Source organism: Sinocyclocheilus grahami, unplaced genomic scaffold (genome assembly GCF_001515645.1).
Source record: "Sinocyclocheilus grahami isolate Dianchi unplaced genomic scaffold, SAMN03320097.WGS_v1.1 scaffold1091.1, whole genome shotgun sequence".
In the NCBI taxonomy this organism is placed as follows: Eukaryota; Metazoa; Chordata; class Actinopteri; order Cypriniformes; family Cyprinidae; genus Sinocyclocheilus; species Sinocyclocheilus grahami.
This window is the reverse complement of record NW_015506270.1, coordinates 289,102-305,081: the sequence shown is the minus strand read 5'-3', so window position 1 is coordinate 305,081 and position 15,980 is coordinate 289,102. Positions and strand designations below refer to the sequence as shown.

The 15,980-nt window shown below is 39.7% G+C and overlaps 1 protein-coding gene across 2 annotated transcripts in view; it reads left to right on the top strand.

The window, feature by feature from the left end:
• The first annotated feature begins 2,010 nt into the window (after positions 1–2,010).
• Positions 2,011–15,980, top strand: part of adcy9 (adenylate cyclase 9) — a 46,366-nt gene continuing 32,396 nt past the window's right edge. For both annotated transcript variants that reach the window (XM_016252183.1, XM_016252182.1), the window contains exon 1: positions 2,011–5,043. In XM_016252183.1, coding sequence (XP_016107669.1) covers positions 3,288–5,043 — 1,756 coding nt within the window. In that variant the 5' untranslated portion in view covers positions 2,011–3,287. The remainder of the gene's footprint in view (positions 5,044–15,980) is intronic.

Below are 15,980 nucleotides of genomic sequence, written 5' to 3'. Positions count from 1 at the left end.
CTCTGAATGAGCGCGACACACGGCTCGAAAGCAGCAGAGCTTTTATTATGCCACAGTCCACCGCTTCTGCTTCTTCCGGTCGTGTGTATGTGGGGTAAAGCAGCGCTGTTTTATCATACTAGATACATTTGAAAGTTCTGTTATGAAGCTACTCTGTGCGGTCGTTACCGGTCTATTAAAACGCACAACATATTAAAGCGTCTTTGGTGTTTCCATGTTTTCTACAAAACAAAACCGGAAATCGAGGGGTTATGACGTCATTGGCAGGTGACACAATGACGATATGGACACGGTCTGTGTCACTAGTTAAAATTGCTTATTTCTCTGGATTTAAACATTCTTCGAAACATTTGGGATAATGCAAGTACACAAGTCAGCAAAATATATAACACTGCTCTAGTGGTTTTTGGATATTTTAATTAAAAAAAAAAAACTTACATATTGTGCCTTTAAGGATGCCCACATAGAAAGGTTTGGTCAGATTTGACCCCACATTCCGAAAAGAGCAGAATAAAATACAAATAAATAAACAAACAAACATTAATAAGTAACATAGCCTACATATTGAGCTTTTAGTACTCAAAATGTCCCGTTTCTTTACTTTCAAATTCTATACTGAATTGCTTATATAACAGTTATGAACAGGGTTGGATTGGTAATCGGGCATACCGGGGATTTTCCCGGTAAGATGTGATATGAGTGTGATACATAGGCTACATACATACACTACCAGTCAAAATGTTTTGAACAGTAAGACAGATCCAATAGAAAGATCAGCATTTATCTGAAAATAAAAAGCTTTTGTAACATTATACACATGTAACATATACCATTCAAAAGCTTGGAGTCAGTATAATTTTATTTTTTTGGGGGGGGAAATGATAGAAATTAACACTTTTATTTAGCAAGTATGCTTTAAATTGATCAAAAGTGACAAAGATTTATAATGTTACAAAAAAATTATATTTCAGATAAAGGCTGTTCTTCTGAACTTTCTGTTCATCAAAGAAACTTGAAAAATTCTACTCCGCTGTTTTCAACCTAATAATAATAATAAATGTTTTTTGAGCAGCAAATCAGAATATTAGAATGATTTCTGAAGGATCGTGTAACTGGAGTAATGATGCTAAAAATTCAGCTTTGAAATCGCAGGGAAAAATTACGTTTTAAAATATATTCAGACAGAAAACTATTTTAAATATTAAAAATATTTCACAATACCACTGCTTTTGCTGTATTTTGGATCAGATAAATGCAGGCTTGGTGAGCAGAAGAGAATTCTTTAAAAAAAACATTACAAATGTTACTGTTTAAAAACTTTTGACTGGTATAGTGTATATATAAACATATATAGGCCTATATTATATAGGCCTATATATATATATATCGAAGTGGTGGTGGGCCGCCTGGACCAAAAAAAATGCCAGGGCCGATTTTTTTTTGTCCCAGTCCAGCCCTGGTTATGAATTACTCAGAGAATAAATAGTGCCATAATTATACTGGACGTACCTGTTCTTTTGATGACACAACGTGGATTCCACGTCAAGACAGCTTCGGTCAAACTTGAGAGAGTGAAGACGATCTCATGCGTGCGCGCCGTCGTCAAAGAGCCCTGCGTGCGCGCTCCCCAGCGTCCCCCCCCCCATTTCAACATTGTAGTCAAGTTGCTGCCCCACCGACCGCCCACAACCATCTCTCCCGAGAGCGTGTTCAGACCATGGTGGAGCTGCTGGTGAACGCCGCGCCAGGGTAAGGCGTAAGTAAGTCTTCAACGGGGAGGAGAACGGAAGAGCACGCGACGCGACACAGCTGCGGCGCGTTCGCCTGGCATGAGCCCGCCCATGAAAAGAGCGCACTTGAACGGAGTTTTGGAGGAACGCTAAACGGACAAAGTGTGGATTAAAGAGGCGGATAACGCTGGAGCGGGATTTTAAGCAAAGGAGAGTGAGAGCTCTATCTTCCTCTGAACTCCACGAGTGTTGAACTGCCAGCACGATCAAACGACTTGAGGCCTGGGGGAGGGAAGAAAACTTTCGTCTTCATTTGGAACACTTTGCATTGAAATGATTTGAGATTAAGTTACCTCCGCGTGAGTGGTTAAAAGGGATTACACACAAACAAGGATATACTTTCCCTCAGCACACTTCTACATGACTTGTCAGAGTGCCTCGATGCCATCAGTGTTGTCTTCTTCTTGGAAGTGTAAGTCTCCAGTATTATCGGTCTTCTGGAGTCGGCAGATACGCTCGCGAACGGCTGATGTTATTTGAAGTGGGCACGAGGTCAGCTGAGCTAGAAGTGTTTCACGGCGCTTAGAGAGCTGCAGTACTCACGCTTGACACCCGTAGTGGGTGTTCAGGAAAGGACGGGGCTCCTCCGTGGGAATAGGCCGTCTTCTGACCCTCGGCGGGGCAGGCAGGAACGGGATCTGCCTTGAGTTTTGACGGGAAAACACGGGCAGCTTTTACGTCTTACCGTCTCAGGCGTTTATTTTCCCCTCAGTTTACAGGAAATCACCTTCGTGATGCCAGCACCTACGGGAACACATCGTTAGAGATTTTTGAATCAATTTTCTGTGTTTTTTGACCATATAAAGGGAACAGTGGCGCGTGTAAAAAAAAAAGTTTTCTCTCAGAAACTGGCGCCTTTTTTTCTTCTTTTCTTTACAGCTAACGTTAATACTCTTTCGACAAACAGCAACCGTTACGTTTGGTGTTTGCTGACTTCAAACTGACATTACACCGAAACCAAGTACAAGAAATGTGTAAAATATGAAATATAAACTTATATTACCTTTGCATGTCATTTGGAAAGGGAAAGTTAATTCAAACATCGTCGAGCATTGGAGAGGGTGTTTGAGGGACAGTGTCGACTGGATTAAAAAACTCAGCGTGTCAGTACACCCTATGTAAACTAACCACCCTATTATTTTATTTTTATTTTATCGATACATGTTTGCTCCTGTCGTGTTGAATTCAAGCGATGTGCTCTAAAAAGCAGGCTCTAGCGGATGACAGTGCCTCAGTCTCGCGCACGCGCCGCTGAGCCATAGAATATAATGGCATCTGAGTGCTGACGTAATCCCAGCACGGACAAGAAACTGCTCAAGAGTCCAAGCCGGTCCATCCTCATAGTGAATGCACTTGGAATTTACTTCTGGCTGGACTCTTTTCACAAACAGACTGTGCTTTTTGTACTTGCACCAATCTATGTCAAGTGCCACTTCCTCTGTACTGTCAGCAGTAGGTGATATGTGATAATTAAAAGTCAATTGTTGTCATCTCGCCATGGCATTGCCAGAGCAGCACCAGCCACTGCACGAGACGGAGGCGAGGTGCGATAGCGAAGGGGGGGCGGTTACGGTGCGGATAACCGACAGCCGTAATCAACAGGTGGGTCCAGACCAAGAAGGCGACCCGGTCGACATGGGCTCCTCCAAACCTTGCAAATACAGTATCTCATCAAGCTGCAGCTCAGGGGAGTTGGGCGTTCCCAAGGCTATGATGACTCGTCTGAGCAGTCCGAGGAGAGTGCCGCCGCTGTTTGAGAGGTCTGCCGCGCAGTGCTGGGACCCCAAGTTTAACTCGTCAATCCTGGAGGAGGCGTGCAGGGAACGCTGCTTCCCGCAGATGCAGAGGAGATTCCGCTACATCTTGTTTTACCTGGCCACCACCGCGCTCCTGTGGGGGATATACTTTGGGATCAATAGCGCCAGGTGTGACCCTACACACTTCCTGGTCCCCACGGCGGGGTTTCTTGTACTGTGCCTCCTCCTCCTCTGGTTTACGTTCTCAAGGCCATATGCGCGTTTCTACAACCACGTGTCCTTTCTACTTACAGTGATCATGTTTGGGATCACCTTGGCGCCTCAAACGCAAACTGCTCAGTTTGCCCATTTTGATGTCCAAAAAGCAGGCAATCAGTCACTACTACCTACGACTCATAATGCTCCATGTATATCACCCGTTGGGACATTCTCACTTTGTATGGAGGTGCTGCTTTTGCTGTACAGTGTGTTGCATTTACCCCTGTATGTGTCGGTGTTTCTCGGCCTGGTGTATTCTGTCCTCTACGAGGCTTTAGGCTGGCTGCACTTTGCTGAGATGGACGGTAGCTACGTAGGGTCGGAAAGGTTGGATTTGAGCTGGCTTGGCCCGGGTAAAGTCCTGCTTCATCTGTGCGCGCATATCATTGGCATTCACATATTCATCATGTCCGAAGTGCGCTCTCGGAGTACCTTTCTCAAGGTGGGTCAAGCGATCATGCATGGGAAGGACCTGGAAGTGGAGAAGGCGCTGAAGGAGCGTATGATCCACTCCGTGATGCCGCGGCTGGTGGCGGACGAGCTCATGAAGCAAGGAGACGAGGAAAGCGAGAGTTCTGGGAAACGATACAGTGCAGGTGCCTGCTCCGTCGCCGCTGCTTCCGCCGCGACCTCGTCCAGTCCCAAAAGCAACAAGCGTAAGAAGAACTCTATCCCTCGCGGGCAAATCATTTTCAGACCCTTCAACATGAAGCGCATGGAGCCGGTGAGCATCCTCTTTGCAGACATTGTGGGATTCACCAAAATGAGTGCCAACAAGTCAGCCCCTGCACTGGTAGGACTGCTAAACGACCTCTTCGGTCGCTTTGACCGTCTGTGTGAGTTGACCCGCTGTGAGAAGATCAGCACTCTTGGGGATTGCTACTATTGTGTGGCGGGCTGCCCTGAGCCGCTCCCCGGTCACGCATACTGCTGTGTGGAAATGGGGCTCGGGATGATCCAGGCCATCGAGCAGTTCTGCCAGGAGATGTCGGAGACCGTGGACATGCGTGTCGGCGTGCACACCGGCACCGTGCTCTGCGGTATTCTGGGAATGAAACGCTTTAAGTTTGACGTTTGGTCCAATGATGTCAACTTGGCCAATCTTATGGAGCAGCTGGGCGTGGCGGGAAAGGTGCACTTGTCGGAGGTCACAGCAAGTTTTTTGGATGACCGTTACGAGAGGGAGGACGGGCGAGTGAGGGAACGTGTTGGGCACAGTGTTACTGATCAGCTGAAAGGTAAGACACACGAGCAATTTATCAGTTTTTTTTTTCTTTGAACTCATGCATTTGGGTGCAAAAGTCTGAGACCAAAATTATATATTTGGTACCAATAAGTAAAAAATAAATTGAAAATGAACATGATTTTTTTTTTTTTTTAGAATGTCTTAGTATTTAGCTTGTCTCCTTTTCGCTTTAAATGACAGCAGCACTACAGTTTCACGAGCTCCACAAAACCAGCTGATCATGTTGTCCAGTGTGATTTTAAAAATGATTGAAAGAGCATCTTGTGCATCACTGTGTGGCATGATACCACAAATTTACAGAAATATCCCAAATACTTCTTAACGCTTCCTTTCCTTCTAAATCTTAAAGCTCTTTATTTTTCAGGTTTAAATTTCATTTTAAGTCCCTGATTGTCAGACTTTTGGACTCCACCTATATATGCCAGTTATGTACTAATGCTTGCTTTGATATGTTAGCTGTGTGCATTTGTGGTGTTTCTGTCCTTTTACTGACTGCTGTTACCAAGCTTTGCGGTGATGATGGTAAAGATGGAGAAAGATGATAGTCTTTTTATGGTGCACCCTGTGCTCTCAGATCTCAGTACAAAGTGCTGCAACTCTTCTCTATTTTTATTGCATCGTTAGTAACTCCGCTTTAGAAAAACTGGAAAATTATGATTGTTTTTGACATTTACTGCAGTCTGTAGCCATATCCTCTCAGGACTCTGTATAAAGGGCTCCAACCACGCTCCAAAATTACACCCGCCAACTGCCAAATGCTAAAAAGATAGCTTTGTTGTGTAATTTAAACCAGTTTGTTTTTATTAGGAACTGAAGTGTAATTATTATATTAAATTATAAGAATGAAATTGGCCATATTGTATATTGAAATCAAATATTTTCATAGATTAAAAAAAACAACTAAAAACAACAAAATTGAGTTGATGATAAATATCCCGTAAATTTTTTACCCTGGCTACAGATCTTTTCCCTTTTATTGCTCCCTTGTATAGTCTCGTTTGTATTTAACTGTACACAGTAAATTTTGCAGTGTTAAATGAAATCTATAAGAGTTGAATTTAACACTCGGCCCGAGTGTATTTGGTCCCACTCAGAATTGGTGATAAATTGACTCTTGTCATAGTGTTACATTTTCAGAGTTAAATTAACTCTATTTTGAGTAAAAAATTAACACTGCTCAACACTGAATAGTGTTACCAGAGTTTAACACTAGGGGAAATTAACTCTGTTCTGTGTTACCACAATTTAACTCTGCAGGAAAATTTACTCTGATTAGTGTTAATATTGAACTTATGTAGAGTTCATTTACTTTTATAATAGTGAAAAATTATCTAATTTTTAAACCCATTTGGTGTTTTAAAAACAAAATAGAAAACAAGATCAACGATGTCACATTTAAAACATTTATTAAAAAATTTTTGTCAGGCTCAAGAAACATACACATACATGCACAAAAATACATCACGTATGCATGAAATGACAATGCATAACTATATTCAGTACAGAACCTATTAAACCTACTAGCTAAGCAGCCTTGCTCTAACCTCAGCGATACAAGGACCTTCACTTTGCCAACATCTTTATTGTACACAGTTTTCTGAATGAAAGTGAACATCTTGTGTAGAATAGTGTTATAAGTGGTGCCAAAAACAAAGTGTGCCTTAACCCCTTAGGGTACTCCGAACGACAAGACGATTTTCGATACTCGATGGTATCGAGGAAATTCGGTTGGTGCCTAAAAAGTATCGAACTCGATACCCAGCCCTAGTCACCACGCATTCACGCTTCTGCTTTCTCACTAGCATCATTGGCTGTATGAACGGCTGCATCCAGCAGAGCTGTTGATTTAAAGTCGTAGTGACAGATATAAGCAGAGGTCTCTATTTTCTCTTTCTCCTTGTCTTTCTCTCGGGCCTCTCTCCTGCCCATGTCCTTAATCTGAACCCTGATTTTGCTCCGTAACTGAACCTCTCTGGATCTCCTCCCTCTTTATCAGATATACAGTGGGTACGGAAAGTATTCAGACCCCCTTAAATTTTTCCCTCTTTGTTATATTGCAGCCATTTGCTAAAATCATTTAAGTTATTTTTTTTCCTCATTAATGTACACACAGCACCCCATATTGACAGAAAAACACAGAATTGTTGACATTTTTGCAGATTTATTAAAAAAGAAAAACTGAAATATCACATGGTCCTAAGTATTCAGACCCTTTGCTCAGTATTTAGTAGAAGCACCCTTTTGATCTAATACAGCCATGAGTCTTTTTGGGAAAGATGCAACAAGTTTTTCACACCTGGATTTGGGGATCCTCTGCCATTCCTCCTTGCAGATCCTCTCCAGTTCTGTCAGGTTGGATGGTAAACGTTGATGGCAGCATCATGCTGTGGGGGTGTTTTTCAGCTGCAGGGACAGGACGACTGGTTGCAATTGAGGGAAAGATGAATGCGGCCAAGTACAGGGATATCCTGGATGAAAACCTTCTCCAGAGTGCTCAGGACCTCAGACTGGGCTGAAGGTTTACCTTCCAACAAGACAATGACCCTAAGCACACAGCTAAAATAACGAAGGAGTGGCTTCACCACAACTCTGTGACTGTTCTTGAATGGCCCAGCCAGAGGCCTGACTTAAACCCAATTGAACTTCTCTGGAGAGACCTAAAAATGGCTGTCCACCAATGTTTACCATCCAACCTGACAGAACTGGGGAGGATCTGCAAGGAGGAATGGCAGAGGGTCCCCAAATCCAGGTGTGAAAAACTTGTTGCCTCTTTCCCAAAAAGACTCATGGCTGTATTCGATCAAAAGGGTGCTTCTACTAAATACTGAGCAAAGGGTCTGAATACTTAGGACCATGTGATATTTCAGTTTTTCTTTTTTAATAAATCTGCAAAAATGTCAATTCTGTGTTTTTCTGTCAATATGGGGTGCTGTGTGTACATTAATGAGGAAAAAAAAATAACTTAAATGATTTTAGCAAATGGCTGCAATATAACAAAGAGGGAAAAATTTAAGGGGGTCTGAATACTTTCCGTACCCACTGTATGTCACTTCAGGCGGCTATAGTGATCGAATAATGGTAATTAGGCATGGTTAAAGATATTCATATTAATTAGGTGAGTCTGAGATGATTATTTGACAGTGATTTCTTGTTTGTATGAAGGCTAAATACAAATAAAAGGTGAACTAATTTATTTTTGCTGTTTTCTTTTTCAAAAATATTATATGGTTTTATATGAGGTGTCATAGACTAGACAAATTCATTTTTCATAAGTTTGTATGCACAGACATCTGTTGTGGGCGTTCCTGGCAGTTTTTACGAGGCTTTTTTTAATAGTGTTCATATCGATATCGGAAATTATATCGTATCAACCGAAATTAATAAATATGTTGTGATATAAATTTTGGACATATCGTCCAGCCCTATTCTGTACCATAAAGTTGTAATGAAGTAAAGCTGGCGTTTGTGTTGAAGTGATGGACGGGGGGGGTCTCGCAAATAGCCCTTTGCCCCGGTGACAGTCTCGTCACCCCAAGTGACCGTCTGATTCCGGTGGGTGCGAACAATGACACGCTAGTAGCTCAGATGTGTGAGAGATGCGTCACTGTCTGTCTCACCGCGAGTGTTTCTATTTCCAGCGTTTTCCCTGGACGGTGCCTGGCTGTGGTCTGACCCCGCTGTACACCCTTAATGTGTGTTTTCGGTTTTCAGACAGACTAAACGCAAGCTATGAAAGTATTTTTAGTATGTTCTATGGTTAGAGGCCCATGATACCAATAATAATAATAATTTAATAATAACAATTAATAATAATAATTATTATTATCATCATCATCCTCATCATCAGCATTATTATTAAACTGTTGTTGCCTTTTTATTTTTTTCACAATTACTCATGCTTGTCAAATTGCCAACTGTCATTGAGAATGAATAACTTCCAGCCTTTTTGTTGCTGCAATTAGCTGTCTGTGTGACTCTGGCTCAAATTTGAATAACATTCAAGATATTTTTGAGAATGTTTATGTATTTTATGTGTAGTGTAAGTTTTGGGGTTAGTAAGTTTATCTATTTTATGTTTTTGAAAGTCTCTTATGTTCATCAAGGCTGCATTTATCTGGTCAAAAATACAGTTAAAAAACTTTTAATATTGTGAAATATAATTACAATTAAAAAACTATTTTTTATTTGAATATATTTTAAAATATAATTTATTCTTGTGATGAAAAGCTGAATTTTCAGCATCATTACTCCAGTCTTCAGTGTCACATGATCCTTTAGAAATAATTATAATATGCTGATTTGCTGCTGTGATTAACATTTATTATAATCAATGTTTAGAACAGTTTAGAAGCGGAGTCCAGCCCGGGGTCGTCACATGTGGTTGCCGCAAGCCCACCGGCCGCTCCTTCGTCGAATCCGCCGGCCTCGCCGTTCTCAAGCTCACCGGCCTCTGTTCACTCTAGCCCGCCGTGTGTTACATTGTGAAAGCGAAACTACTTTGTTTGGTCTTCCAAAAGAGGACACGACTAGAAATCAGTGGTTAAGTTGCATTTACAACACTGTTCCAGAACAGTTCAACCTAAATATTCAGATGTGTGCAGCACATTTTATGGAGGACTGTTTCCTGATCCTACAATGCCGGCTGTTCTGACTCACAGTCTGTAAGTACGTTTTTTTATATATAAAGAATTTGCCACTGATGATTCAAACGCGAGTTTTGAGCAGTGTAGAGTACCTGTATGAGTTTCTTTCTTCTGTTGAACACTAAATAAGATATTTTGAAGAATGTTGGATGTTGAATGTTGAAAAATGTTAACCAGACATTTGGCGGTTGCCATGGACTTCCATAGTATGGATAAATTCCTATGAAAGTCAATGGCTACCCTCAACTATTTCTCATTTTTAGGGTGAACTTTCACTTTAAGGACCACAATGCAGTCTCCAAAATACTAAGAGGTTGTTTGCACATGACGTTACTGATGAAGCGCAAAATGCAGCTGGAGGGCAGGAAGTGATTTTTCTCTCCATAGGAATCACTTGCAGAAATTCAAAATGCCAGTGTTTTGCGTTGTTTATGGATGCTTAAATTGGCCAAACCGAGAAACCACAAGGAGCTTTTATCGTGTACGAAAATGTGTTGCTCATAAGTGGGGAAAAGTCAAGAAATTGATTGAAAAACGCAGGAAAAAGTGGCTTGTAAACCTGTGTCTGCGGTCGGGAGGAGCGAAGCTCGAGTGATAATGCTCGTGCGTGTAAATGGTTATTATAGGATATAATTAAAAATTAATAATTAAGATATTTATAAAGATATAAATAGATTGGGCTGCCACCTCACACACGCATTGTGACAGTCAGAATTCACTCGGTGCTAAACGCCACATAGACACGTACGTTAAATAAGATATTTGCAGTTCAGAGAGCTTCACTGATTATAAAGGAACATCATGAGATTGTGATCAATTGAAGAGAGTGACAGCTTTTTAGTGATTATATGGAAGCGCTATTTGCTCGCTTTCTAGGCAGGCTATAATCAATTCAGAATTTGAATAAAAGTTTTGTTTTACGTGCTGCTAACAGGACCAACAGCCACAAACCCTGTACATGCAGCACAGTTTCAGGAGTGACTGAAAAAGAACGGATGAGATACAGGAAATATATATAGCTTTCATTGAATTGCTGCACACCCAACGTGCCTTACAATCGTATGAGGGGATCTCTCTTCAACCACCACGCTATTACAAGAGAAAGGTATTGAGGCGATGGATATAGGCGAAGCAACTAACCCTGATTGTAAACAAGCTATTTCGAATCACGTATTTATATGAGGGATGCGGGTTATATGTCAGTCCTGAAACTGTGCTGCATGTACAGGGTATGTGGCTGTTGGTCCTTAATACATGAGTTTCACAATTTGAGTTGAATTACTGAAATTAACTTTTCCACGACATTCTAATTTATTGAGATACACCTGTATTTCTATTAAAGCGATAGTTCACCCAAAAATGAAAATTTGATGTTTATCTGCTTACCCCCAGGGCATCCAAGATGTAGGGGACTTTGTTTCTTCAGTAGAACACATTGAACACGTCATTGTTTTATTTAACTTATTTTCCAAAGAAACAGTTCTTAAATTAATTTAATATTTACGTATTTTATTTCAGATTTTTCAATTAAAAAATATGTAATAGTTTTAGTTTTGGTTAAAAATAGCAACAGTGCTTAGGTTTTTTTAAATTTTAATTAAATAATGTCAATCCAATTGTTCGATGGATATAGGCTAAGCAACTAACCCTGATTGTAAACAAGCTATTTCGAATCACGTATTTATATGAGGGATGCGGGTTATATGTCAGTCCTGAAACTGTGCTGCATGTACAGGGTATGTGGCTGTTGGTCCTGTTAGCAGCATGTAAAACAACTTTTATTTAAATTCTGAATCGATTATAGCCTGCCTAGAAAGCGAGCAAATAGCGCTTTCATCTAACGTTAATCACTAAAAAGCTCACTCACTTCAATTTATTGCAATCTCACGATTCCGTGAACTGCAAACAATATCTTATTTACATCGTGTCTATGTGTGGCGTTTAGCATTCAGTGAATTCTGACAGTGTCACCCTGTATCTATTTATATATTTCTTTATTCATATTTTAATAAATTATTATCTTATATTAACCATTTGCACACACAAGCATTGTCCGGCTTCGCTCCTCCCGACCGCAGACGCAGATTTACAAGCCACTTTTTCATTTTTTTTTTCGGTCAAATTCTTGAATTTTCCCCCCTTATGAGCAACACATTTTCGTACACGATAAAAGCTCCTTGTGGGCTTACATTAGACACCAAGTATGCATGCCACAAACTAAAAAAAAAACATTCTAGTGTTGTTTAATGTATAGCGAATCTGTTCATTTGGCACTTTTTCAATGAATCAATAAAAAAAAAACACTCATAAGTTTTACCAGAAGTTTTACACGGTTAATTTTTTTATTTCTATGGAGAAAAATCACTTCCTGCCCTCCAGCTGCATTTCGTTCATCATCAGAATCACGTGATTGCAAACAACCTATTAATTGTATTTTTAAAATTCTTGGCAATCTTTGCCAGCCACTGTTCCTTCAAGTTCAAACCCATTTGTTTACCCATTTATCAGCAAGTTTTAGCAATATTTTAATTTAAAATATAATAATTTTGTATGATCACTTATTCTTTTATATATTTTAACAAATACAGGTAAAAATAAGTATGCTTTTTCATTACATAAATATATCTATAACGCTGAATGATAATGGAACGTCATTTCACCCTTATTTTTGACATTTTCACAAAAGTTAGCCTATTTGAAACATTCGAGTGGACACTTTACGTGCATTTAATATGCTTTCTATGTATATAAAATCACTTTCATAAATTTAATTTGATGCGGTGCGGACACCAAAATGGGACATCTCCCATATATATGTGTGTGTATAGTAAATAAATATAGCTGGTTATGGTATGTTTAGTGTGACAAGATAATTTACAGCATTTTACTTGGTTGTTTAATCAAAATTGTGGTTTCTCCGATTAAAAAAAAAAAAAAGGTTAAAAAGATTTCAATTTTAAAATGTGTAGTTATCTTGAATGGCCCATATTGCAGTGTGTATATATGTTTTTTTGTAAAGCTATATGAGCCAGCCATACTCCCAGTGTAAGTTGTGTTGGTGGAGCAGATGGGAGTGTGTTCTTGCAGATAAGGAGCCCAACCCTGCTCGCACACATGGACACACTCGTGCCAGGAGATATAGACGACGAGCTCTTTATATGGGAAAGAAATTCCCTTCCTTCATTTAGTTGTATAGACATGTGTAAACAGTCATATTTTTGCATTGTTTTGTGTCATATACTCTGTGTATACACTGAGGGCATAGAGTTCAAGCTGGAGTCATTGAATGCTAATGTCATGGAGACTCTGTGTTGTCTGTCCTCATTCCTTTCTTTCTCGTGCCGCACTGTTAATCTGAGGTGAGTCTGGTTGAGATGGACAGATTTGTCCAGTCGGTCGAGAAACTTCAGCCACAAAACACATGTATGTGGTTGCAGATATACACAGCCATCCATTAAGACATCCATTATGTCTTGGTTGAAATTTACGAGGTGTAAAAGACGTTTTTGAAATCACTTAAGAAGCGAGCAAGTAAACGCACAGCTGGCTCGTCTTTCCCAAAATGAGTTTGCTCTATGTATAGAAGCTGGTTGGAATGGAAAAACAGCTTGCTATATATTGCTGACTGTTTTTTAATATATTTTTAGGCTTTTTTGCCTTTATTTAGACAGGACAGTAGGAGGGCAGACAAGAAAATCATGAGAGAGGAGAGAAGGCAACTGGAAAAAAAAAACATTCTAGTGTTGTTTAATGTATAGCGAATCTGTTCATTTGGCACTTTTTCAATGAATCAATAAAAAAAAAACACTCATAAGTTTTACCAGAAGTTTTACACGGTTAATTTTTAAAATTGTTTCATTGTTTATGATTCTTCTATCAACCTCCTCATGTCTTTTATGTTTTGCAGATTTGTTGTAGTTAATGGGATAGTTCACCCAAAAATGAAAATTACCCCATGATTTACTCACCTTCAAGCCATCCTAGATGTATATGACTTTCTTCTTTCAGACGAATACAATCAGAGTTATATTAAAAAATGTCCTGGCTCTTCTAAGCTTTATAATGGCAGTTAATTTTTTGGGGTTGAGATTTTGAAGTGCAAAAAAGTGCATCCATCCATTATAAAAAAGTATAATAAAGACCTTTTGAAGCAAATCAATGCATTTGTGTAAGAAAAATATCCATATTTAAAACATTATGAGCTGCGTGATTTAAAAGTGACTTCTGTGAGAGCTGTACTTTACATATCGATACACTATTGACAACAGACAATGGACCTTTTTGCCCCCAAAATTTCACATTTTCTCCTAAATCTGTCTTCTGTAGAAAGCTCTCCAAACTCCTGGCTTGGAGGCATTTCACCATCGCTGTAAATTCAGCTCAGAGTAAACTTCTGTCATCTTCTTTCGCTGGCAAACTTTGAGTCACACACACACACCTCTCTCATGTTTTAAGATTCCCATCTGCCTTGAGCTAAAGCTCTTGACTGTGATTTCGAGTAACAGTCTTGTCAGGTGATGTCATGACCTGTTCTTGACTAATCTAAAAAATCTTCCTCTCTTTCTGGAGATTCATGCCCTGGCATGTCCGCGAACTCTTGCTCCGAAACTGACTGCATATTTCAGCTCCAGACGTTTTAGTTTTTCTTTCTTTTTCTCTGTTTCTCTAGCGCTCAGCTTTTACATCACCGCAGCACTGCGAGTGTGTGTTGACACAGCTGGTTGGTTTTGTGCTCGCCAGGCTTTGGCCTTGCGTTGCTTGTGAACAGGTCAGGGAATTACTTTGATAAGACACCTTCCTGTAGCCAGAGGTCAGAGTCATGTTGTGTGTGTGCCTGTGAAAGTGTGTGTTGTATGGAGCATGCACTGTGAGCGAGTCGTATGCTTAAATTATCCTTTTAAATGATAAATTCAAGACAGAATGGGGTTTGTTTCAGTACATAGTGCTCTACGCTCACATTAAAAAAAAAACATTCTAGTGTTGTTTAATGTATAGCGAATCTGTTCATTTGGCACTTTTTCAATGAATCAATAAAAAAAAAACACTCATAAGTTTTACCAGAAGTTTTACACGGTTAATTTTTAAAATTGTTTCATTGTTTATGATTCTTCTATCAACCTCCTCATGTCTTTTATGTTTTGCAGATTTGTTGTAGTTAATGGGATAGTTCACCCAAAAATGAAAATTACCCCATGATTTACTCACCTTCAAGCCATCCTAGATGTATATGACTTTCTTCTTTCAGACGAATACAATCAGAGTTATATTAAAAAATGTCCTGGCTCTTCTAAGCTTTATAATGGCAGTTAATTTTTTGGGGTTGAGATTTTGAAGTGCAAAAAAGTGCATCCATCCATTATAAAAAAGTATAATAAAGACCTTTTGAAGCAAATCAATGCATTTGTGTAAGAAAAATATCCATATTTAAAACATTATGAGCTGCGTGATTTAAAAGTGACTTCTGTGTGAGCTGTACTTTACATATCGATACACTATTGACAACAGACAATGGACCTTTTTGCCCCCAAAATTTCTTCTGTAGAAAGCTCTCCAAACTCCTGGCTTGGAGGCATTTCACCATCGCTGTAAATTCAGCTCAGAGTAAACTTCTGTCATCTTCTTTCGCTGGCAAACTTTGAGTCACACACACACACCTCTCTCATGTTTTAAGATTCCCATCTGCCTTGAGCTAAAGCTCTTGACTGTGATTTCGAGTAACAGTCTTGTCAGGTGATGTCATGACCTGTTCTTGACTAATCTAAAAAATCTTCCTCTCTTTCTGGAGATTCATGCCCTGGCATGTCCGCGAACTCTTGCTCCGAAACTGACTGCATATTTCAGCTCCAGACGTTTTAGTTTTTCTTTCTTTTTCTCTGTTTCTCTAGCGCTCAGCTTTTACATCACCGCAGCACTGCGAGTGTGTGTTGACACAGCTGGTTGGTTTTGTGCTCGCCAGGCTTTGGCCTTGCGTTGCTTGTGAACAGGTCAGGGAATTACTTTGATAAGACACCTTCCTGTAGCCAGAGGTCAGAGTCATGTTGTGTGTGTGCCTGTGAAAGTGTGTGTTGTATGGAGCATGCACTGTGAGCGAGTCGTATGCTTAAATTATCCTTTTAAATGATAAATTCAAGACAGAATGGGGTTTGTTTCAGTACATAGTGCTCTACGCTCACATTTATGCCTATGTTGAAGAAATGTAGTTATTTCTTAAAAAAAAAAACAATATACTTATCATCTTATTTGTGTGTATGTATATGTATGTGTGTGTGTGTGTGTGTATATATAT